General features: G+C 50.9%; 1 protein-coding gene across 1 annotated transcript in view; it reads left to right on the forward strand.

Annotated features, from left to right (window-relative positions):
* LOC119391911 (inversin) overlaps window positions 1–26,355 on the forward strand; it is a 217,492-nt gene that overhangs the window by 169,321 nt on the left and 21,816 nt on the right. Inside the window, exons 9-11 of the mRNA XM_049415444.1 lie at window positions 8,717–8,927; window positions 15,892–15,972; window positions 19,357–19,453. Of these exons, the coding sequence (XP_049271401.1) occupies window positions 8,717–8,927; window positions 15,892–15,972; window positions 19,357–19,453 (389 nt within the window). The remainder of the gene's footprint in view (window positions 1–8,716; window positions 8,928–15,891; window positions 15,973–19,356; window positions 19,454–26,355) is intronic.

A 26,355-nucleotide genomic window follows, 5' to 3' on the forward strand; every position in this document is an offset into this window, starting at 1 on the left:
TCCATATTGGTTGTGACCTTGCCTTCTTTGTCCCTTAATGCATACATCTAATTTTTGCATATGCACAGTTTTGTCTTCATAGCTTTGAGGCGTCTTCCGTTCTTTATAGCATGCTCAATTCTCTTCATATTATACTTTCTTATGACGGCTACTTTACGCCTATTGATTAACTTCGAAAGCTCCGCCAGCTCTATTTTGTCTGTTGCATTTGAGGCTTTCATGGCTTGACGTTTCTTAGTGAGGTTTTTCGTCTCTTGGGATAGCTTACCAGTGTCCTGTCTAACGACTGTACCCCCGACTTCCACTGCACACTCCTTAATGATACTAGTCAGGTTATCATTCATGGCGCGCTAAGGTCGGTTTCCTGGGCTTGATGGCGATGGTCAAATCTTATTTGGTGGGCCGATCGCACTGCCTGCGAAAGTTCAGTTGGACCTTGCAGTACTCGCAAGCACTGAAGGAGTGCCACTCATGGAGGGTTCGTTGACCGCCGTTCGGTCGTTGCGGGCGTTTACGAAGTGCCACCAACGAGTAAAGGCCTTCATCCACCATCTCCTACGTCGCAGGGGAAGTTTCAGGTGAAGAAGGGGCTTCTACAACGATTTATCATCAGGCCATCGTCTCCGGATTGGACCCACGGCAAGAGGAGGCCGCCATTGTGGCCATGGAGAACACTCCGATGTGTTTGGCTTAGGTGGCTCTTCCACGCAGTGAAGACAAAGATGGGCATATGAAGCCCAGAAATTGACCCACCTGGTCGAGAGCGGTGTCTTCGGTTACCGGTTGATGTTATCCTTCTAGTTGGAGCAAAGTTTCTGGGGTCTCCGGGAGTTTTGCGATAATCCGGGCGAAAATTGCCGGAGCCGTCGCGACTCACGTTCGCTAGTTTCACCGAGACGGTGCCTCCCCCCCCCTCCTCCCGTAAAGGTGGCGCTACTTTCGAGGCAACCTGCTCGCCTGTAAAACTTTAGAAGTCTGGGGTATTTCCTCTTCAAAGGCGGATGCACAGAAGCCTGCCCCGTGGGCGTGCAGCTGACGTCATCAGCCTGAAGGCCGTTGACCCCACCTTCGGAGAGTTTTTTCGAGAGCATGAGCAGGACTATTTCTTTCGTTGCAGAGGCAATGGACTGCTGCGCCTGTGTATTGGCCTGATCAGGCGTCGGCAACCTTTTGAGGCGGAGGGCCGAATTGCATGAAGCCGATCGGCGGGGGCCGCACGGCAAAGTGCGGGGTGGAGAGGGTGAAAAAATTTCGCCAATTAAAAATAGCGTACAAAACTGGAATAGAAATCATGTTTATTTTCAGCACGGATGTCGTAAGGTTGCAATTTGCAAACATTGGTTACAAGCTGAAGCAAAGACTTTCTCCATGCGATTTTTGGTGCTGAGCATACTTAGCCAACTCGCAAATATCTACATCAAGGTTGCTCGCCCACAGACGCAGAAATTCCTGGAGGTGTTCATCGGTTAGTCAGCAACGCACGTTTGATTTGGTGAACTTCATTCTCGAGAAAGTCTGTTCGCAGACGTATCTACTGCCGAACACTGTTATCAGGGTTGCCGCTACTTTCTTCACACTCGAAAACTTTGATTCTCTGTGGCCAGCGTAAAACTTCACAGTGTATTTCGCCTCAAATGTGTCTTTCAGCTCATCGTCTGTCTGCAGATCAGCCAGTTCCAAATGGTTCATATTCTCAATTTAAAGGAATTCCGAAAGAATCGGATACTTTTGAAAGTAAGAGAACCTAACTTCGAACTCCCTCTTTAAATCCCGCAATATTTGACAGAGTTTTTCTCTGGGAAGCCGTGTGCTTGTATCTCCCTCAGGACTTTTGCAGCAAAGGAAGTAACAGACTCACTGTCCTGCTGTTTGAAAAGCTTGAGTTTCAGCTCAGAATCCTTAAAGGGATAGACAACTGCTCAGAACTCGAATTTAGATAACCCCAATAATGGAAAGATTGTATATTCTATTGGCTAAAGCGATTGTAAATAACGGGGACCCGTGGTCGTTGATCTGGAACACGTCTTTACTTCATGAAGGCTAGCTCCGAACCCAAATCGTTCTCCTCTTCGTTTTTGACCCTGTACCCACCCTCAAGACTATGCCCCACTATTCTATTTTCAACATCCTCCGAGGGGGAGAGGACAAAAAACGTCACATCAGTCATTTTGTGGCTTCCATTACACACAGCTTTTGCACCGGCCGGTTCACCACGTGGCCCGTAGCCAAACGTACGGAGCAGGCTCTAGCTACCCCGTCTCGGCCGGGATGCAGCGACGTCACTCGCCCGAGTTTCCAGAACGTCGGAGCCGTGCTGTCTTCGTTCGCTATCACAACGTCGCCTATGTGAATCGGTGAGGAACCTTGTTCTGAGCGGCAGTGCGCTGATCGCAGCTGTGGTAAGTAGGCATTTTTCCATCTTCGCCAAAGCTCCGTGCTGGTCCTCTTCCGGTACTGCACTCGTCGTTGTAGCTCAGCGTGAGTTGATGTCTCTGCTGTGACACCCGGCTCCGGCATGGCGATGTCTCGCTTTCCGAGCAGAAAGTGCGCCGGAGTTAAATGCTGCAATTCATTGGGGTCATCCTCCAGGTAGGTCAGGGGTCTGCTGTTATTGACGGCTTCAACTTCGCATAATGTTGTCGTGAGGCCCTCTACGTCAAGGCTGCTACGCCCTTTCGTCTTTCGTAGTGCGTCTTTCGTAGTGTCTTTCGTAGTGCGGTTAAGGCGCTCCCACCATCCACCCCACCAAAGAGCTCGTTCCACAATAAATTTCCACTGTATTCGCGTGGTGGTGGCGTACTCTTGCAACGCAGGGATGACCGCTTTGAAGCTCCGTGCACAAGAACGAAACGTTAGGGCGTTGTCGGAGTACACCACGGCTGGAACACCTCGCCGCGCAACAAACCGACGAAAAGCGAGAATCATGGTCGCCGTTGTCATGTCGGAGGTCAGTTCGAGGTGAATAGCTCGTGTCACGGCACATGAAAATATAAGTATGTATGACTTATTTGAGTTCTCAGTTGTGCGATCGTAAAGTGGCCCACAATAGTCGATGCCAACAACCGAAAATGCTTGAGCCTCGGTTATTCTTTTTGGTGGCAATGGTGGTACTGGAACAGACACTGCCGTCAATCGGCGTTTTCGGTACGGTAAACACTGCGAAAGCACATTTTTTACGGTCTTCCTTCCCTTCAACACCCAGAATCTTGCCCGGAGTTCGGTCAGGGTGAGCTCGATGCCACCATGAAGAGTGCGGGCATGAGCAGCTTGAAGTATCAGGGTGGTGAACTTGGGTTCGGCGGGCAACAGAATGTTTTCCTCCGTTTTCCTCTTTAGAGGAGGAGGAGGAGGAATAAACTTTATTACCAACCAGCAATTTAAGTGCCTTGGCCTAGGCCTCCCACGTGGGGACGTCGAGGTCTTGCCTCTTCGCCGCCTCGCGGGCTTGCTGGATGGCCCATACCTGATCGTGGAGGTGGGAGCTGCGCAGAGCAGCGCACCATCTCGACGAGAGGGTCTCGGTAGTAACATTCTGGTACTAGACGAGACATTCCCACAACATGTGAGGGAGCGATGCTACCTGTGTCTTGCATATCTTACAAATGTTCGTAGTGTATATGTCGGGGTAAATCTTGTGATATCGGGAAAGTGACAGGTAGGAGTTTGTTTGTAGCAGGCGTAAGGTAGTGGCCTGAGCTCGGCATAACTTGTGGTTAGGTGGAGGGAAGATTCTTCGGGAAACGTAAAATGACTTCGTGGATTTATATTTTTATTTCTTCACTAAAGTCACTTTTTGGTGTCTCACGCGGCAAAAAAGCGAAGATGCAAATGATGCTTAGAATAACAGAGAGCTGAGCTAGTTGGTAAGTATTCATTCTAAAAAGACAGGGCGTGCAAACACGGACACAAGAAAGAAGTCAGGACACCTGAGTTGTTGGTCGGCGTTTGTGGTGTCCTGACTTCTTTTTGTGTCCGTGTTTGCACGCCCTGTCTTTTTAGAATGCAAATGATGGTGGTCACGTGACTTTTTTTTACTTGTGCACGCGGTTAATATTTTCAGTATTGAAGTACAGCACTTTTCGTTATCATAATCTTTTCTAACCTAAAATATTGCCACGCGTGTTTCTTTTTGTCATTTTTATGTAACTAGTCCGTTGCACGCGTAGCCGCCGCCTTGCGCAAGCCGCGCCCTAATGTCTCGGGACCTTCCAGATCATCTTAGAATCTTCTTATGGCTTGAGCGCGCAAACGCGAATAGTTGAGATTATTCTCGAACTTACGCGGCCACCAGCGATAAGGCTCGAATGTTCTATGCTGCATGTATAAATGCCGACGCCCTTTACCGCAGAACAGTTTATCGACGGCCGACGCCCTGCTCGCCGCTATCAGTATGCAGCGTTTATTGCTGTAGTTTGGGTTTTCGTTTCCCGGCCACAAGTTCGGCCAAATAAAGAGTTTCATCTTGAACACGCCGACTGCTGCCTTCGTCGACGTCACGACCACGTGACATCTGGTGGAGGTGCAGCTTCCTTGATGTTCCGGACACCTACAAAAAGCCGGGAACCAAGCCCACAGCGTGAGGAAGACGCCGAAGACCTAGAGCAACAGCGAGCTAGCCGCAGGCTACATGGCTTGCAACCCGAATACAGACTCCTACCCGAGAAGCGAGAAACCACGGCGACGAACACAACAGCGACGATGACCGCCGCTGTGTCACCCGCGACAGTAGTGATGCAGCAACCCAGGGAGCCGCCGACTTTCCATGGATCACCGTTTGAAGAACCAGAAAGCTGGCTCGAGACGTACGACTGAATCGCCAGCTTCAGGAACTGGGGCCCCGAGGAAAAACTGCGTCACGTGTACTTCTACATAGAAGACGCCGCGAGGACGTGGTTCGAGAACCGAGAATCCGCCCTACAAACATGGGATCTCTTTCGGACGACGTTCCTAAGCGCCTTCACGAACGTGGTCCGCAAGGAACGAGCCGCAACTATGCTGGAAACCCGTGTGCAGCTGCCCAATGAAAACACTGCCATCTACACGGTAGAGACGAATCGCCGGTTTCGACACGCCGACCCAAGTATGCCAGAAGAGAAGAAAGTCAGATTCCTCATGCAGGGTGTAAAACAAGAACTCTTCGCTGGATTCATAAGGAACCCGTAGAAGACGGTCGCTGAATTTGCTTCGGACGCTTCGACAATCGAAAAAACGCTTGAGATGCGCACGGGGCAATACAACCGCAGCTTCTGGGCCACAAGGTACGCCGACGTTCAAGCGCTAGGACCCACCGACCTGCGTGAGACGATCAGAGCAATCGTGCAATAGGAGCTGCGAAAAATTCTACCTTCATCGCAACCTCAGCTAGATTCCATCGCCGACATCGGCTCAGCTAGCAGAGCAGCAGCCTCAAGCAATGAGCTATGCTGCTGCAGCCCGCTGTAATGCTCCTCCTCCACGTCCACGCCAAGACGCGACACCGCCGCAGTACCGTCGCCAGACGCCGACGCCATCCCACCCGCTTGCAGGCCAACGCTACACCCCCCGAAAACCGACGTTTGGCGCGCCCATGACGACCGACCGCTCTGCTATCACTGCGGGGAAGCCGGCCACACCTACCGCCGCTGCCAGTACCGCCAGATGGGCCTACGTGGCTTCGCCGTCAACGCGCCGCCTCCACAGCGTGGTGAGCTGCCACGCGACATCGCTGACTTCTTGGCCACCACTGAATGGGCACCTCGACGTACGTTGCAATCGCCGTCGCCTGAACGCTACCAGTCGCCTCAGCGACGACAGCAGTACAGCGGCCCTAACCAGGGCCGTTCCGCGAGCCCATATCCGGAAAACTAAGGGCAGCAACCGATAGAGGTGCGGTTGCTGTACGACGAACTGCCGAAGATCCTCCGCCGACGGCGACGACGCCGCGACGAAACCTTCAGAACACGACGCGAACCAGAAAGACTCCTGACGACGAAACCTCGTGCACGGAAGATGATCTGACGACGCGACATAGAAGCAGCGGAACAAACCGACGCAGCCGTGATCCGACGCCACGACCTAACCGCAATGCAAGACCACGAACTAGCGACCTCGACGTTCCGGCAACGCGCGACGGCGCGTTGCCGGAGCTAATCACACGTGCACTCACTCTTGCGCACTCACTAATCACACTTGCACACGGAGTTAATCACACTTGCACTCACTCCTGTGAAAGTATAACGTTGAGCGTAATGAACATTTTACGAGGAGGCTATCGGAATAGCTATATCACTTCTCAGCGTTGCTGGAGGAGGCACTCGTACTTTTTCTGTGGCTTTTCAGATTGAAAAATTTTTTTCACAAGATATCCACGCGCTTTTGGAATCTGAAGGTTTAAGCACTAGAAGGGGGGGGGGGGCTTTTCGTTGCGCCGTAAGAAACTGGGTCGAGAAAAATTACTCGTCACTCCTTTTAACGTCTGCGAGCATGTCGAACAGGATTTTCTCTTTTCCTTGGGTGAAAGTCCTTCCCTGACCTATTATTTCCACAAAAGAATCTTTCTTCCCCCCTGTTTTGGACTGTACAAAAAAGGAAGTGAAGACGTTATCTGTCTAAGTGTGAAGATGGGGGAATATTGCCTACCGGAATTGATCTTTCTTTGTTCCTGTCTGACCCCATTTTAGGTCAAAACTGTAATGTTCACAGATAGCTCAAAACTGATAGGAAGTGGCAAGAGAGGGGGGTTCTGACGTCATGCTGGGGGCCGCATAATACTGGCCCGACAACCGCATGCAACCGGCTGGCCACAGGTTGCCGACCCCTGGATGACTACAGAGCACGGCTATATAGTCCCTAAGTTTTCAGAGAACGTACTGGACATTAATTCACAATTGCGCTCGCAAGAAACTGTTGTTTTATTATAAACAGGGTGTCGGAATGGAACGAAAACCAAAAACGAAAAAAACTATATTTTTGCTTGTAACGAAAACGTAGCCGAAACTTTATCTATTATTTCGTTCCGGAATGAAACCGAAATTTTTTCAATCGTTTTTCAGTTCACGAGAAAACATGGCAATCTGGAACAACAGAGGTAATGCAACGTGAGCAATTATGCACATCTCAAAGTACCTCAGGCAGGAACTCCAAAGCAAAGACATGTTGAAATTGTGCGAAAAACGAAAACGGTGGCAACCAGAGATGTTTATATCAACGCAAGTGGACTTTTGCGCGCCTGTCACGCCGGCCAGCGTGGAGAGGACATGGTCGGCACCGAAGTTTGTTACAGCAAAAGCTGTTATGAGATTACAACAGCCGATTTTGGCGCCATAGTTGTCCGCCGGCGCTGGTGTCCGTAACCGCTATCGCGTGAAATAAGAAAAAATGGAATGAGAAACAAATTTCTAGGATCGGATGGGATTTTAACCTGCGCCCTGTGCAGGGCAGTCGAGTATTCCACCACAGTGTCACGCTGGTGCTTGTAACTTCTCCGCAAAAATAATTTACACAGGAGTCATGTAGGCCAAGGAATCGTGTTAACATATGTTATATAGCGTGGCAGAAGAGTAAAATAGCAACCTGGCGTCCCACAATGCCAATTTCTCAAGGGGTCAGTCGTTGAATTCTTTCAGCCCGTTACGAAGGGCTCAGCCATAATTCTTCATCGTCATTAGCCACAGCACAAAGTGCACATAATGCCTTACAGATGTGTAGCGGGTACCACTATTCTCCGAAGAATGACGAAAAAATGGCATAGTTGGTGCTTCGCCACTACAGAAAAATTGTGATGATTTATGGCGTAGTGGGTACCTTGCATGTGTACTTGTATTAGTTTCCCTAAGAGAGTATAGAACGTGCTCTAGGAAGGCCGCTGTTCCAGCTTACGCTGTGACTCTGCTGCGTGCGCGCAGGCCTGGGAAATTTTTTTATCAGATCAGCGGTCTCGCACAGAGAGAGCACTCAGTGACGTGCTGCTTTTGAGATCATGCTCACTCCCTTGACACAAAGCATTGAGCCCGCTAAAAAAACGTCGTAATTGACTTTTGAGACAATAAATACTATGACTTTGAAGGGTATACTGGTTTTTGTTAGTTGGTGGGAATTCGTGGTACAGTTATTTCCGCTCCTCTGAAGAACGTCGAAAGAACGTGTTTTACCCCTGTCCCACTTTCTTAATTAAGAGAAGGGCAAGTAACTATATTACAAATCCATTGTTTTTTATGCTTACCTTAACATGAAATTTTTGCATAAAAAAACCGTTACGAACCGTTACGAACATTTTTTTTATTCGTTTCGGAACTGAAACAGAACGGAATTTTTTGCGGTGGAACGAAACTAAAACCGAAACTAAAAACGTTTCGTTCCGACACCCTGATTATAAACAAACACGGGGTGCGTGTTGACTAACAACACGCGCTAAAACCCCACATACACGTGGCGGGTTTGAAGGCCTGCCTTGTGCGCATTGCGTGCTGTGTTGCACTTCTGACAGCTAATTCAGGTATATAGAGGTTACTTATCATGTGCAGGACACAGCTGTACGTGGTGCTTTTGAACAATTTTCTTCTTTGGCGGGAAATAAGTAGCGCCGACCAATCGTTGAAATAAAAAGACGTTTCGGTTCTTTTCATTTCTGTTTCGACGATTGTTCGGCGCTCGTTATTGCTAGCCATGAATTTTCCCGACCAGACGGGCTTCCGTCAAACCCCTCTTTGGGATCCAACCTGAGTGGGTGCGCGGGCAGATGCAGCGGTGCTGGCTGCAGCCGCGAGAGGCCACCTCGAGGTGCTTCAGTGGATGCTGGACGTGTGCGGCGACCCTCAGCAGCCACCGAGTCAGCTGACGCCTTTGATGGTTGCTGCCTGTGGGGGACACGGCGGCTGCGTGCTTGCCCTGCTGGACGTCGGAGCCAGCGCTCACGCTGTGGACGCGGGTGGACGCATCGCCCTGCACTGGTGAGCTATGAACGCATGCGTGTGCTTATTCCAAAGGGCTTAAGTGAGTATTCGTATCCCTCTCGTGAGGCATGCCTTGAGACATGCCAGTCGAGCTACGTGTGCAATTGAGTAGTTTAGCATTGTCGTGTTCCCTGTCTAGAGACCCGTCGACATTATCGTGCTATAGTGGTTTGAGGATAGGAAAAAGATTTCGCTTCTTTAGCCCATAAGATAGCTCATAAGAGAAAAATAAACTTGCACAAGCATGCTACTCTGTCCAGACCTGTAACACGAGCTGCAGACAGGCCGTGCCCTGGAATGTGCCATTTGCTTACGTTGCGAGTCGCCATCAGGCTGCGGTAAAAAACCGCCATGAAATCTTAGGCACATCGGATGACCCTGACTGCCCCATCCCCAGAGTAGGGTAGCATATACCAGTTCTTTCACACCGGTTAACATCCCTGCCTTTCCTTGCTAAGCCGGACTTCTTTGCGCCTTCTTGGTTTTTCTTCGGCCTGTGCCAGCGATCCACGAGGGGCTCAAGTTTTTGTCCCTTAAGTTCTTTTAAGTGAAATGACAATACGAATAATAAGCATTCTGGTCGCTTGAGCCACAACAGTATTTTAAGTCGCGAACGGCAGATAACAAAACCTCGAACTTAGAAGCACATGGCTGACTGCTCGTTATGCATTCTGTAGCACCAGTATTTCTTCTGCGATAATCGCTGCAACAGAAACTTCGCAGCGCAAAAAATAAGGGAAAGCCATACCTTATTATTTTTTAACTCTACGCTTTACATTGAACGATAGGGCATTAAACCACTCTCCAGTAATGTCGAGTTCCTTTGCCCACCTAATTCTATTTCATTTGTACATCTTTGAAGCTTTCTTCTCAGTTTTCGTACAGGAACCTGTGACCAGTTCAATCAACAATTCGGGGTTGACACTTCCTTTGCGGTTGTCCATCTGTAGCGCCACGCGCAGTGCGGTATTCGCTGTGGCACACGTGCACGACGCGGATATAAACGAAGCTGTGAATTCGAGTACGACTGTGACATTTGCGCAGGCTATTGGCCAGCCGCTCTTGTTGCCAGCTTCTGGTTTGTAAAGGTGCCATATATAGAGGGCGGGTTCTTATTTTCTGACTGATTCGTTTTTCTATGGGTGTGGCTCCGTTTCCGGGTAGGCGACAGAAACATAGAGGACCGCTACACGTCGTCAACCCGATTTTGAAGAGAAAACGACTCGGAAACCTTCTCTCCTCACGAATACCGGTGCCGTGACGGTGACGGGAGGGGGCGTTTGACGGTTGTGTGATATGTATAAATACACTGCAAGATTTAGAAACGTCAAAAACACAAGACACCATTATAGTAAGCACACACTTGCTTACGCCCGCTCTTTTTCAAGAGAAGCATATGAGTTACAGATTTCGGCGCCGGCGTCGGAACGAACCGCTAAATGCGGCCTTCGAAGGTGCGCCGGCGACACGCGTATTTGTATGCACTGTTTACCAATAATTTACGCTACCGAGATCGTGGGCCTCTCGGCGATCAGCCGTCTTGGACATGGCAGTCTATTATTTTATTGAGGTCGCTTTACATTCACGTTGGCACATTTCATCATTGGCTAGATATTGTCACGTGGTCGTGACGTTGAAGGAGGCGGCAGTCGGCGTGTCAGGACGAAGCTCTTTACTCGGGCGAACAAATAATATAATAATTGGCGGGGTTTTACGTCTCCAAACCACGTTATGGTTATGAGAGATGCCGTAATGGAGGGCTCTGAAAACATGTTAAGCAAAGATGTCAGTTTTATCGAAACAAACTGCACGCTGCAGTGCGATGATGTGCGTATCATAAGCAGAGGTTGTCGGCGCATTCTTTCAGGGTCGAGCAACGGTTGACTATGGCGATGGTGAGTCATACGAGTTCATATGCAATGTTTATTACAATTTTACGAAATCAAAAGAGCCAACAGTGACTGCAAATGACGTTGCCCCGACGTGACGCCTGTAAATAGTTCTTTTTTAGCCGCAGTTCTAGGCACTGGCGCTGCTTTCTGCGGACTAGCCAACTGTTCGCGGAGTTACGAATGGCCTTTACAGCCTCGCCGTAAGAACTACAGATAACCTCCCCTAGGCTTTCCTTGACTTCCTTGTATGTTGGCTAGGTTTGAGACGAGTCCCTTGATCCATTCCCATTGTTTACAATTTTACGTTGGCCTTAAAGACCAACTCCGGCGATTGTTCGACCATGTGAAAGTAAGGGTGATTCTATGATCCTGAGGCGCTCCTGTAACGGGCTCGATAGTAGAAATGCTCGGCAAGTGGACAATAATTTTAAATAAGCGAGAAACGCACACCCGAAATCCACCGAGCAGTACTGTCTTCGCGTGACGTAAAAGCTGGTAAAAGTCGGAAATCGTGCAAGGCATGCCTGCTAGCGTGGAGTATGAAAGCTGCGAAAGCAGAGAAGAGCAGACGCTCAGCGGAAGGTGACCACTTTGCAATAGCCGTGCCATATGTGTGTGACATACCGTGCCACGTGCACAAGCTCCTCGGAGCTGTCGGGAATGACAGCTGCGATGCGGACGCATCTGGAGACCAATCAGAATGGCAGTTCTTCTTTGGTGAAGTGGAAAAACACACGGCCCTGGATCGGGGGCGCGCGGTCCGCGCGCCCAATCCAGGTGGCCGTGAACACACTGCTTACTTGCACGTTCCACCGCCAGATGGCGTCACAGTCCAGTCGGCTCACAAGTTGTGGGCTTGCGGCGGTAGGGTAAAATGTAACTCTAAGAAGTGTTGCGGCTACTAAAACTGTTTAATATTGATAGGGGAAGAATGCGTAAGTTTGTGGATATGCGCGTTTGAATCGCGTCGGTAGGGCCGATGAAATTCAATATAAGCCAAGTACCAGTCACTTTCGCACGACGCGCAGCTTACCGTATACAGATAGGCCCGGTCACGGTGCACGAAAATTTTCTCATGGTAATGTCGCGCACGGGAACTCTTCAGCGGTACGGTATTACCATACTGTACGTGCGGTAAACGGCACTGCTAGCTAAAAACACTAATATGGAAAACTAAGGGTAATCGTTAGCTGCGAGTGTTCGTGACTCTTAAATCGCGTGCAGCTCCCAGCGCAAAAACACTTGCCGCCCGTCGCACGCACGACCACAGGGAACTGAAATTCGCACGCCAACCAACGAAGCGCTGGCCAAACACACAAAATAGTTGCCTTGCGGACAGCAGACGCTCTAGGGACACCTCGGTTCCGTCACTTCCGTCGCTTTGCCCTAAATGACGTACACATACAACGCTGCCTATAATGTGAGAAGGAAGCCAGGTGGGCGAGTCGGGGCAATCAATAGTGGACGCGGTGGACGCTCGCCCTGCACTGGTGAGCTATGACGCATGCGTGTGCTTATTCCAAAGGGCTTAAGTGAGTATTCGTATCCCTCTCGTGAGGCTGCCTTGAACTGCAGCGAGCTACGTGTGCATTGAGTAGTTTAGCATTGTCGTGTTCCCTGTCTAGAGACCTCGACATTATCGTTCTATAGTGTTGAGGATAGAAAAAGATTTCGCTTCTTTAGCCCATAAGATAGCTCATAAGAGAAAAATAAACTTGCACAAGCATGCTACTCTGTCCAGACCTGTAACACGAGCTGCAGACAGGCCGTGCCCTGGAATGTGCCATTTGCTTACGTTGCGAGTCGCCATCAGGCTGCGGTAAAAAACCGCCATGAAATCTTAGGCACATCGGATGACCCTGACTGCCCCATCCCCAGAGTAGGGTAGCATATACCAGGTTCTTTCACACCGGTTAACATCCCTGCCTTTCCTTGCTAAGCCGGACTTCTTTGCGCCTTCTTGGTTTTTCTTCGGCCTGTGCCAGCGATCCACGAGGGGCTCAAGTTTTTGTCCTTAAGTTCTTTTAAGTGAAATGACAATACGAATAATAAGCATTCTGGTCGCTTGAGCCACAACAGTATTTTAAGTCGCGAACGGCAGATAACAAAACCTCGAACTTAGAAGCACATGGCTGACTGCTCGTTATGCATTCTGTAGCACCAGTATTTCTTCTGCGATAATCGCTGCAACAGAAACTTCGCAGCGCAAAAATAAGGGAAAGCCATACCTTATTATTTTTTAACTCTACGCTTTACATTGAACGATAGGGCATTAAACCACTCTCCAGTAATGTCGAGTTCCTTTGCCCACCTAATTCTATTTCATTTGTACATCTTTGAAGCTTTCTTCTCAGTTTTCGTACAGGAACCTGTGACCAGTTCAATCAACAATTCGGGGTTGACACTTCCTTTGCGGTTGTCCATCTGTAGCGCCACGCGCAGTGCGGTATTCGCTGTGGCACACGTGCACGACGCGGATATAAACGAAGCTGTGAATTCGAGTACGACTGTGACATTTGCGCAGGCTATTGGCCAGCCGCTCTTGTTGCCAGCTTCTGGTTTGTAAAGGTGTCATATATAGAGGGCGGGTTCTTATTTTCTGACTGATTCGTTTTTCTATGGGTGTGGCTCCGTTTCCGGGTAGGCGACAGAAACATAGAGGACCGCTACACGTCGTCAACCCGATTTTGAAGAGAAAACGACTCGGAAACCTTCTCTCCTCACGAATACCGGTGCCGTGACGGTGACGGGAGGGGCGTTTGACGGTTGTGTGATATGTATAAATACACTGCAAGATTTAGAAACGTCAAAAACACAAGACACCATTATAGTAAGCACACACTTGCTTACGCCCGCTCTTTTTCAAGAGAAGCATATGAGTTACAGATTTCGGCGCCGGCGTCGGAACGAACCGCTAAATGCGGCCTTCGAAGGTGCGCCGGCGACACGCGTATTTGTATGCACTGTTTACCAATAATTTACGCTACCGAGATCGTGGGCCTCTCGGCGATCAGCCGTCTTGGACATGGCAGTCTATTATTTTATTGAGGTCGCTTTACATTTCACGTTGGCACATTTCATCATTGGCTAGATATTGTCACGTGGTCGTGACGTTGAAGGAGGCGGCAGTCGGCGTGTTCAGGACGAAGCTCTTTACTCGGGCGAACAAATAATAATAATAATTGGCGGGGTTTTACGTCTCCAAACCACGTTATGGTTATGAGAGATGCCGTAATGGAGGGCTCTGAAAACATGTTAGAGCAAAGATGTCAGTTTTATCGAAACAAACTGCACGCTGCAGTGCGATGATGTGCGTATCATAAGCAGAGGTTGTCGGCGCATTCTTTCAGGGTCGAGCAACGGTTGACTATGGCGATGGTGAGTCATACGAGTTCATATGCAATGTTTATTACAATTTTACGAAATCAAAGAGCCAACAGTGACTGCAAATGACGTTGCCCCGACGTGACGCCTGTAAATAGTTCTTTTTTAGCCGCAGTTCTAGGCACTGGCGCTGCTTTCTGCGGACTAGCCAACTGTTCGCGGAGTTACGAATGGCCTTTTACAGCCTCGCCGTAAGAACTACAGATAACCTCCCCTAGGCTTTCCTTGACTTCCTTGTATGTTGGCTAGGTTTTGAGACGAGTCCCTTGATCCATTCCCATTGTTTACAATTTTACGTTGGCCTTAAAGACCAACTCCGGCGATTGTTCGACCATGTGAAAGTAATGGTGATTCTATGATCCTGAGGCGCTCCTGTAACGGGCTCGATAGTAGAAATGCTCGGCAAGTGGACAATAATTTTAAATAAGCGAGAAACGCAACACCGAAATCCAACCGAGCAGTACTGTCTTCGCGTGACGTAAAAGCTGGTAAAAGTCGGAAATCGTGCAAGGCATGCCTGCTAGCGTGGAGTATGAAAGCTGCGAAAGCAGAGAAGAGCAGACGCTCAGCGGAAAGGTGACCACTTTGCAATAGCCGTGCCATATGTGTGTGACATACCGTGCCACGTGCACAAGCTCCTCGGAGCTGTCGGGAAATGACAGCTGCGATGCGGACGCATCTGGAGACCAATCAGAATGGCCGTTCTTCTTTGGTGAAGTGGAACACACCACGGCCACCTGGATCGGGGCGCGCGGCGGTCCGCGCGCCCCAATCCAGGTGGCCGTGAACACACCTGCTTACTTGCACGTTCCACCGCCAGATGGCGTCACCTGTCCAGTCGGCTCAAGTTTGTGGCTGCTGCGGTAGGGTAAAATGCTAACTCTAAGAAGTTTGCGGGCATACTAAAACTGTTTAATATTGCTAGGGGAAGAATGCGTAAGTTTGTGGATATGCGCGTTTGAAATCGCGTCGGTAGGGCCGATGAAATTCAATATAAGCCAAGTACCAGTCACTTTCGCACGACGCGCAGCTTACCGTATACAGATAGGCCCGGTCACGGTGCACGAAAATTGTTTTCTCATGGTAATGTTCGCGCACGGGCACTCTTCAGCCGGTACGGTATTACCATACTGTACGTGCGGTAAACCGGCACTGCTAGCTAAAACACTAATATGGAAACTAAGGGTAATCGTTAGCTGCGAGTGTTTCGTGACTCTTAAAATCGCGTGCAGCTCCCAGCGCAACAACACTTGCCGCCCGTCGCACGCACGACCACAGGGAACTGAAATTCGCACGCCCAACCAACGAAGCGCTGGCCAAACACACAAAATAGTTGCCTTGCGGACAGCAGACGCTCTAGGGACACCTCGGTTCCGTCACTTCCGTCGCTTTGCCCTAAATGACGTCACACATACAACGCTGCCTATAATTGTGAGAAGGAAGCCAGGTGGGCGAGTCGGGGCAATCAATAAAATTTATTTGCGAAGAATCTGCGCATATCTCGAGCCAGTACTTTGGCATAAGTGACGAAAACGTTCAAAGGAACGTGCTCAGCGAATTTCATTGAGATCCATTCACCTCGAAATATCGCCGGAGTTGGCCTTTAAGAAACGTTTAGTTGCAAGTACAGTTCGGTCATCCGAAGCATATATAGTTTTTGGAACGCTCACTCAATATCGTTGCAGGGCAGCGGTTGGTGAACAAGCGTCCATCTGTCGCCTGCTTATACAGCGTGGTTGCCGTGTTGATGCATCTGACAACCAAGGGTAAGACAGCGACATTATGAAAGCGTGACCTAGTGAAAAGCTGGTATGAAGTTTCTTTCTAAGGATTACGTAAGGTGATGTTGGGGTAATTTTTCTGCCATTTTTTTTTCTGAGTTGTTGATTAAATCGCCGTTGCGCTGCCAATTGCTAGCTTCCTGGTTAGCTTACTTGGTAAAGCGATCGACCTGGAAAGGCGTTAGTCCAGAGTCTTATACCCGCTCAGGACAAGTTTTTCGGCTACTAAGAAGCTTTCTGCGAAATCCGTACGGATTTCTTTGTGAATGCGTGCTACAAACGGGTGTCTGTCGATTTCCCTTTCTTAGTTTCGCCTTTAATGCGCAACAATGGTGTGAAAGGTTGCCATAAGAGATGACCAGACGACATGTCTTTACTTCGAACAGCAGAGTACAAATACAACCATGCGACCTTGTATATACGCGGCTTAGCATATAAATCTACCTCCAGTGCAGTTTTGTGCGCTGTAAAAGTCCATATTGATTGTCGCCATGCCCAAGCTTATGCCTTTTCAGCTTGACCCGTTGCTTGATGACCATCTCGGGGGCACAACTCAAGTAGTAGTAGTAATAAACATTTATTAAGCTGTTATATACGGAGAGGTTGTTCGGGAAACCAGCCCCTAGTGGGTGAGCTCCCTTACATTACCAGGTGGAGTCCCTAGTCAGGGACCCCATTGGTCGTGACCGCTGTCCTCACACGCCGGGCCATTGCTTTTTGGGCCGGAAGGTCCTGGCAGCCGAGCAGGGCCGCCTCCCAGTCCTCTCGGGTTGGGTTGGGGTTCTGGGGTTAGGAAGGATTGAACTGGCATGCCCATACTATGTGGTAGGTGTTAGCCACCTCCGCACAGTACAGGCAGAGGCCGGAAAAAAATCAAAATGTTTAAGCACTGCCGGGCACAGTAACGTATTCGTGAATAGTCGGTGAAGAATTCTCTCGTCCGCCTTCCTGAGCCCTTTGCAAAGCGCAAGAAAGCGGCGGTGGGAGTCCCGATAATGAGTAGTTATAGCTTTAAAAGTTAGGATAGTTCTCTTCTGGATCAGAGGGGTCATCGGTTGGCGAGGCAGTGGCCCGGGGAATGAGTGCGCGGGCGGCAGCGTGCGCTGCCTCATTGCCTACGAGGCCCTGATGTCCAGGAGTCCAGATTATTGATCGGGGAGAGGGGTAACCTACCCGCGGACAGGATTTAAGAATTTTGGCAGCTAGGGGTGAGATCCATTTCGGCAGGCTCCTCTGGAGTCTGATATTATGGTTTTAGAAGTGTCATGTGAGATGGCTAGGGCTATGGCCACCTCTTCAGCGTGGGTAGCATTGGGTGCGCGGAAGGAGATACCATCCACCTGCCTGCCTTGGTGGACTACGGCTGCCGTATACCAAACCCCGTGGTAAGGGCCGGCGACGTCCGTGTAAAATACGTTTTGTTTAGAGCCGTATCGGCGCCGGAGGGCAAGAGCCCGCGCCTGCCGGCGGCCAGCGTGTGACTCATGGGGCACATTGGTGGGGAGGGGTCGAACATGGATCGCGTATTTCCAATGTTCGGGCACTCGTACCCGCTCCTCTGTGTGGAATTCATGCCTGATGTGTAGGCGATCTAGGAGTCGTCTGCCTGACGGTGTCTGTGCCAGGCGGGTGTGAAGCCATACCGCATGACCAGCAATATTCTCAGTATGGGGTCGTGAATGCACACAGGCGAGTGTTCGTATCATCGAGCCGCATGTGATGGAAGGGTTGGGCAGCATCTAGCAGAGTGAACGCCGAAGAGCCACATCTCATCGAGAGACGAGTTTCCAAAGTTGGCATCTGGTTGTGAGGACGCTTTTTGGCCTCGTTGAGTTTTCATGGGTTCCCAGGGAATCATCTTTTTTGTGCATCGGGCTGACCCAGTGAGTTGGTTCAGTGTCACTGATGATACTCGCCGTTTTTCGAGACGCTGCAAGAACTCCTGCTTTAATTTATCTTCTGAGGCTAGTAGACTTTTCCGTGGTGCCGTATTAGCCAGTATAGAGATAGAGATACACTGCCATTGGTCTTAGCGGCAACCCATGTGCCGGTTCCTTGATCTGACCCATCCTTGGAATGTCCTCATTGGAATTATAGAACCCACGCGTAACATGGTGAGAAGGGGTGTCTACGACGAAGTTAACGTATTCTATTCCTTCATTGTTGGCTGGCGCATGGGGCGATTGGAAACAAGGATACAATATCTACGAACGAGAAATCGAACATCACGGGGAAAAGGACGAAATGCGGATAGCGCTGCCGCTTCATGTCCGCAGAGCACCCCTACACAAGTACAGCACAACCAACAGAACTTTCCAAACGCCCTTAAGCAGTTCGGCATTCACTTCGAAATGTGCCAAAATATACAACGCATGCATCCTGTTTTAGAAAACATGAAGCAAACAACAGATGAAACGTTCGAGAAGCACGCACAGGCGGGCGCCAAGCAGGCTGTTCAGTTTTGGCGATGCACGTGACAGAACGATCACCGACCGGCTCATTCAGGGCAGTGGGAGAGCTATTACTGTGCGAGCGGGAGTTGACTCTCGAGTAGTTAATGGACCAGTGCATTACCGCTCAACTCTCCAGAACTTACGCCAGGACATGCAAACGCAGCGGCCGAAAGCACTCGCACTGCGAACCGTCCAGCCCGCGAGACACTCAAGCAGTGCGCGACCACGCCCTAACAGAAGCACCGTGCCGCCAGCGTTCGCAGCGTCAACCTCTGCGCAAAGAATCTGCTCGACGTGCGCCCGCCAACAACAGCCACGGAACTGGCTAGGATTTCGACAACTGTGCCACAGTTGTCGAAATGACAAGCCACAGACAAGTGTGGCTTGTCATTTCAGGCTGCCTCGTTTAATAGTTGCCTGGATGATCGTGTGACCGTCGTTGCTGCCTGTAGCAACTGAAGGTTTGCGCTGCTAATCACGTGGGTGACGGTCGAATTCCCGGAATGGAGGAAGGAAGCTTAGGAGGCCGCATTGCGCAATGCGGTAGATAGGTCAGGCACGCACACGCCAAACTTTCCCGATGGGGCTAGGGCTTCGGAATTCTTTTTTCTATGTAAGTCTTGGCTTCTTCCAATAAATGATCAGCGGGCACACAGCGCCCGTCCTCGTGTTTTCTTCTTCCCGTGTTTGTGCTGTTATATTATTATGTACTATTGCGTCTGCTAGTCTGTCTTTGTTATGCCAATATTTTCTTTATCTGTAATTGAATTTTTACTATTTGTATTGTTGTATTGCAACAATTCAATATGCCCTTCCTGTAAAGATCCCTAATGGGATCGACAGTATGAATAAATAAATAAATAAATAAATAAATAAATAAATCCCTTCTTTGAGTCATATTGATCACTTGACGCAGGCGCACAGCACTGCACTATGCCAGCAGCCGGGGCTCAGCCGAGTGTGCGAGTGTCTTGCTTCAAGCGCACGCCAATCCAAACCTCACTGATGCACAGGTAAGCGTCGCTTTATAGACCTGGTGCTGCGGCTACGAGAACATTTTTGTGTCACAATATATGCTTGGCTGATGGGTCAAGACAAGCTTACCATAAACTCTGTGAAGATTCGAGGGCGGTGGAAGCATAGAGTCACTATTGCTTAAGGGTGTTTACAGGAAGAAACTGTTTCCAGTCAGTGAAAGCATCGTGAAGAGCTTCGGTAACTTCTAATTTTATACAGCATGTCGAAGTAATAGCTTTAGCCAAGCTGCTAAAATATGATTGAAGCAGCGTAGGTCTCGCGAATAGATGCCCATGCAAAGGAGCGGCAGGAAGGAGTGTAGTTTCGGTGGGAGGGCCTTATGATCCTTGAGCCTTATGAGTCTTCATTTTTTTCGGGCTGACATGCACCGCCGACCAAATCTACCAACTACGCCGGAAATCATCCTGGATCTTTGTTTTCTAAAAATTCTTTTCATACTCAAAAAGATACTTCGGCGTGTTTGTGCTGTAACCTTAACCTCAGTATTTCACAATGCTTGCCGATTTTTTTTACGAGATTTTCCTTTGCCACGCCTTGATTCAAAATTCGACACTCCCTTGTCAAGTGTAGTTTCATTCTTACGCAACGGAGAGGCTTCGCTGTTGTTGAGGGACGGGCAACCGCTCAGAGCACGAATTGAAATAGCCCGACTGATCCAAAGATTGTCTATAGCATTGGCTAGAACGAACGCTCTTTTTCTCATTGACGCTGATTTATATTTTCATTTCTTCAGTGAAGTCGCGAGAAACGACTTTTGGCGCCTCACGCGGCAAAAAAGCGAAGGGTCTCTATATTAGTGTTGAAATGCAGTGCTCTTTTTTAATTATAATCCTTCCTAGCTTAAAATGTGCAGGTACCTACACCTTCGTTTGTACTCAGCAGAACAGTGGCGTTGTCTTCGCTTGTCTATGCTCATGAGCGGCAGCATGAAAGTTGTTGGCTGAGAGCCTAGCGGCGGCTGCTAACGAATTCGAGAAGTACCACGAGCACATGGCTCGCGAGGCGGTAAAGGTATTTTACGTGACGACGAGCGTTCGGAAAACTTATACTACCTGCTTTCTATCTTCAAGAACGATTGGAAACGTCAAAATCAAGGTGGTTACCGACAGTTGCACCCACCTCTGTGAAAGCAGAACGTTGAGCGTAATGAACAGTCTGCGAGGAGGGCTATAGGCATCGCTATCGCTTCTCAGCGTTGTTGGAGGAGGAACTTTTTTTAGTGGCTTCTCAGATCGAACAATTTAGCTTACAGAATATCCACGCGCTTTTGGAATCAACCCCTGCAGGTTTAACCATTACCGCCGGGGACGTTTTCGTTGCGCCGTAAAAAATGGCTCGACAACAATCTTTTGTCAGTCCCTTTAACTATACAGTGGGTCAATATCCCACTGCTGCCACCACTGTTGTGAAGTGCAGGGTCGTCGTACGCCCGGTGCCCGGTGGCGGGATACGGGTCGTGGTAACCCACCGCGGTCACCACTGTTGAGAACTTGCGAAGTCGCAAGGTAGCGTGTCGTAGAGAGAGCCTCAAGGCTGACGAGCCGATGAAGCCGGATAACGGGACAAGGGCTATGGAAAACTAGAACAAGCAGGCAAAGTGATATCGCTGTAGATAACCTGCCGGCATGACAGAGCCGGCTGGGGCGACTGCTCTAGCAAGGGGCCGCTGTCTCACGTCTCCTCCGTGGCGGTTTCTCTTCCAGGCTAAAGAAGTCCGCCTGCGTGCGCGGGACGTTGACCGTTGGTCGTAAGCGGGACGGCACGGTCGAACGAGCTCCTGTTGCTATGGGGCCGCAGCTTAATTGCGTGGGTGGAGAGACAAGGGTTCGCTGAAATTGTGTAGACGACCGAGCTTCCCGTGGGAAGACGGGTTGCACAAGGTCAGAAGGTGGGGCACAACCTGCGTTTCCCGCGCGCCGGGCCCTTAAAATTCCGTGATGAATATCTCGAACTGCGTGCAACTTTCGTGATTTCTTAAGAAATGGTATGCTATAAATTGGCACGCACTACAACTTTCTAATTTAAACAGCTGCCCTCATGTCAATAATAAGTTAATTAACGAGTTTTTATCAATTATTCGTGTCATTGTCATGTTAGCTATGGCAAGGTATTTCCCCCTCGACATAGTGTTCCTCTGCGAAAACGACAGGAGCTTGACTGCCATAGAATTTTTCTAAGAAGAAGAAGAAATAACAGAGAAGGAAAGGCAGGGAGGTTAACCAGTATAGGACGACCGGTTTGCTACCCTACACAAGGGGACTGGGTGGGGGAGATTAAAGATGGAGAGGAAAGAGAGAGAGAAAGATAGCACAGATTCTGTATTGCCACGGGCGTTTCCTATTATCACTTTTGCTTTATTCGGTTTTCGCCCACAAAGTCTGTCAGCAACGCTCAGCGCGAACCGCGCCTCATTGTTCGAGAAGCGTCCCGATCATTGTAGATCGTTTTGTTAAGATTGCGCGCAAGACGCGCACACTCGAGCTCATTCCAGAATTTGCGCGACAGCCAGCGATAACGCTGGAATATTCGACGGCACATGTTTAAATGCCGACGCGCTTCACCGCTTGTCAGTTGATCGACGGACGACGCCCTGTTCGCCGCTATCATTGTACAGCGTGTATTGCTGTAGTTCTAGCTCTCAGCTTCTCGGCCACAAGTTCGGCCAAATAAACAGTTTCATCTCGGACGTGCTGACGGTTGTCTTCGTCGACGTCACGACCACGTGACATCTGGTGGAGGTGTTGCTTCTTCCATGATCCGGACGCCCCCGCGAAGCGCTGACCCAAGCCCAAGCCGCGAGGAGGAGGACGGCAAAGAAAACACGGATCGTCGAGCAAGCCGCAGGCAACAAGGTCTACCGCCAGAGCACGGGCCTCTACCTGAAAAGACCCGGCAAACAAAGATCCTGACCTCGACCACAGCGACGATGACAGACGCTGTGCCGCCCGCACCGATCCTTCTCCGGACGCCCAAGGAGCCGCCAACCTTCCGCGGATCGTCGTTCGAAGACCCGGAAAGCTGGCTCGAAGCCTACGACCGAGTCGCCGTTTTTAATGCCTGGACCATCGAAGACAAGCTACGGCATGTCTATTTCGCTTTGGAAGACGCCGCTCGGACCTGGTTCGAGAACCAAGAGCGAAGCCTGACAACGTGGGATATCTTTCGCACCAGGTTCCTTGCGACATTCACGAACGTCGTCAGGAAAGAGCGTGCCGAGGCTCTGCTCGAGACCCGCGTGCAGATGCCGAACGAAAACGTGGCGCTCTTCACGGAATAGATGACAAGGCTGTTCCGTCATGCAGACCCTGTCATGCCCGAGGACAAGAAGGTCCGCTTTCTTATGCGAGGAGTCAAACAGGAGCTCTTCGCCGGACTGATGCGGAACCCCCCATCGACAGTTCAAGAATTCGTTTCGGAAGCAACGACCATCGAGAAGACGCTCGAGATGCGCACCCGGCAGTACAATCGCCGCGCATTTCAAGACAGCGCAGCTGTTCATGGCCTCGGCTCCGACGACTTCCGCGAAACGATCCGAGCCATCGTGCGAGAGGAGCTGCGAAAGCTTGCGCCGTTCGCACAGCCGGAAGTTACGGCGATTGCTGACGTTGTACGCGAGGAAATCACACAGTCACTGGGTGTTCCTCAGCCGACACCGCCGCAGCTGCAAGCCATGAGCTATGCTGCTGCAGCCCGACGCAACGCCCCCCCTCCTCGTCCACGTCAAGACGCCGCGCCACCCCAGCAGTTCCGCCGCCAGGCACCACCGCCGCCACCACCGACATTCATACCGCCCGCCAGCCGGCCAGCGATACACGCCGAGGAAGACCGACGTCTGGCGTGCCCCTGACAACCGCCCGCTCTGCTACCACTGCGGGGAGGCCGGCCACACGTACCGCCGCTGTCAGTACCGACAGATGGGGCTACGAGGATTCGCCGTCAACGCGCCGCGCCCGCAGCCAGGCGAACGGCCTCGCGACATCGACGACTACCTCACCGGAACACAGTGGCAAGAACGACGACCTTCCCGCTCGCCGTCGCCGGGCCGCAACATGTCACCGCACCGCCGGCAGAACACTGGCCCAAGCCGGGGCCGGTCGCCTAGCCCGTATCCGGGAAACTAAAGGCAGCAACCGATGGAGGTGCGGTTGCTGTACGACGAAATGCCGAAGATCCTCCGCGGCCGCCGCCGACGACAACGCGACGAGACCTCCAGAACACGACGCGAACCAGACAGACCCCTGACGACGAACCCTCGCGAACCGAAGTAGACCTAACGACGCAACGCGGAAGCAGCGGAACAAACCGACGTAGCCGTGACCCGACGCCGCGACGTAACCGCAACGCAAGACGGCGGACTAGCGACCTCGACGTTCAGATCGACGGCCACAACGTCACCGCTCTCGTCGATACTGGAGCCGACTATTCCGTCATCAGTGGGCCGCTCGCAGCAAAGTTGAAGAAAGTTAGGACTGCTTGGGAAGGCCCCGAGATCCGGACCGCTGGAGGTCATCTCATAACGCCGATCGGTGTCTGCACGGCGAGAGTCACCATCAACAACCGGACTTATCCTGCGAGCTTAGTAATCCTACAAAACTGCTCCAGGGATGTGATACTTGGAATGGACTTCCTAAGTGACCACGGCGCCGTCATCGACTTAAGAACCAAGTCGATAACCCTATCGTCGGAGAAAGCGACACCGCCGGATACGAACCCATGCTAATATGCCCTGAACGTGCTCGAGGATCAAGTCACCATTCCACCTAGATCCAGCATCATAATTCCCGTCGGCACCGAAACGGCTGAATGCATCGAGGGTGTCATCGAGAGCGATCAGCGTTTGCTGCTAGACCGTGACATTTGCGTCGCAAGAGGCATTGCTCGGCTGTATGAAGGGAAAGGAAGCGTGATGCTAACGAATTTCAGCCAAGAATACAGACACCTGAGCAGGGGCACGACGATTGCGTACATCGAAGAAATCTTGGCTGTCAGCGATGCGTTTGCCTTTTCAGATTCTGACGAAGCTACAACGACAACCGCAATGCCTGAGCCATCCTTCGACGTAAACCCAAGCCTTCCCGCCCGCCAACAACAACAGCTCCGATGCCTTCTGAAGAAATACAAGGACTGTTTCTCGTCGTCATCACGGGTCCGGCAAACGCTCCTTACTAAACACCGTATCATAACGGAAGAAAATGCTCGACCACTCCGTCAGAGTCCCTACCGGGTTTCGACGCGAGAAAGGGACGCCGTTAAGAAGCAAGTCGACGAAATGCTACGCGACGACATCATCCAGCCGTCCAAGAGTCCGTGGGCGTCTCCCGTAGTGTTAGTGAGGAAGAAGGATGGAACCCTACGTTTCTGCGTCGATTATCGTCGCCTGAACAAAATCACGAAGAAGGACGTGTACCCTCTTTCACGGATAGACGACGCCCTGGATCGACTCCACAACGCGAAGTACTTTTCGTCGATGGACCTCAAGACCGGCTACTGGCAAATCGAAGTCGACGAGAGAGACCGAGAAAAGACGGCCTTTATAACACCAGACGGCCTCTTCGAGTTCAAGGTCATGCCCTTCGGTCTTTGTTCGGCACCTGCGACATTCCAACGAGTTATGGACACAGTGCTGGCTGGCTTGAAGTGGCAGACGTGCCTCGTATACTTGGACGACGTCGTTGTGTTTGCCTCAAGCTTCGACGAACACCTCCGGCGCCTTGAAGCCGTACTTGAAGCAATCAAGACCTCCGGCCTCACCTTGAAGCCTGAAAAGTGCCGCTTCGCGTACAAGGAGCTCTTGTTTTTGGGTCACGTTATCAGCAGGGATGGTGTTCGCCCAGACCCGCGGAAAACAGCTGCCATCGCTGGCTTCCCGCCACCCACCGACACCAAAGCCGTGCGCCGTTTTCTAGGCTTGTGCGCCTACTACAGGCGCTTCGTCAAGGAATTTTCACGAATCGCCGAGCCGCTAACTCACCTTACGAAGACCGACGTGCAATTCAAGTGGGAAACGGCGCAAATCGAAGCATTTGAAGAACTGAAACGGCGCCTTCAGATGCCTCCGATACTAGCGCATTTCGATGAATACGCCGATACAGAAATCCACACCGACGCAAGCAGCGTAGGACTCGGCGCCGTCCTTGTGCAGAAGACTGCCGGGCAGGAAAGGGTCATCGGTTATGCTAGCCGGTCGCTATCAAAGGCAGAAACGAACTATTCCACAACGGAAAAGGAGTGCCTAGCGATCATCTGGGCTACATCCAAGTTTCGCCCCTACCTCTACGGCAGGCCCTTCAAAGTTGTGAGCGACCACCACGCATTGTGTTGGCTAGCTGACTTGAAGGACCCTTCAGGTCGGCTCGCACGGTGGAGCCTACGACTTCAAGAATTCGACATTACCGTCGTTTACAAGTCCGGAAGAAAACATTCCGACGCTGACTGCCTGTCTCGCGCCCCCGTCGACCCACCGCCGCAGGACGACAAGGAGGACGACTGCTTCTTAGGAACCATAAGTGCCGACGACTTCGCCGAACGACAGCGAGCGGACCCAGAACTCAGGGGCCTTGTGGAATACCTCGAGGGCACGACCACCGTTGTTCCGAAGGTATTCACGCGCGGACTGACGTCGTTTTTCTTGCGCAATGGTGTTCTCCTAAAGAAGAACTTCTCACCGCTTCGAGCCGATTGCCTTCTCGTGGTACCCTCGACATTGCGGCCAGAGGTTCTCCAGGCTCTGCACGACGACCCGACGTCTGGACACCTGGGTGTTTCTCGCACGCTAGCAAGAATACAGGAGAAGTACTACTGGCCGCGCCTTTCCGCCGACGTCACCCGTTACGTAAAGACCTGCCGGGACTGTCAGCGACGCAAGACACCGCCCACT

This window comes from Rhipicephalus sanguineus, chromosome 4, assembly GCF_013339695.2.
Source record: "Rhipicephalus sanguineus isolate Rsan-2018 chromosome 4, BIME_Rsan_1.4, whole genome shotgun sequence".
Lineage (NCBI taxonomy): Eukaryota > Metazoa > Arthropoda > Arachnida > Ixodida > Ixodidae > Rhipicephalus > Rhipicephalus sanguineus.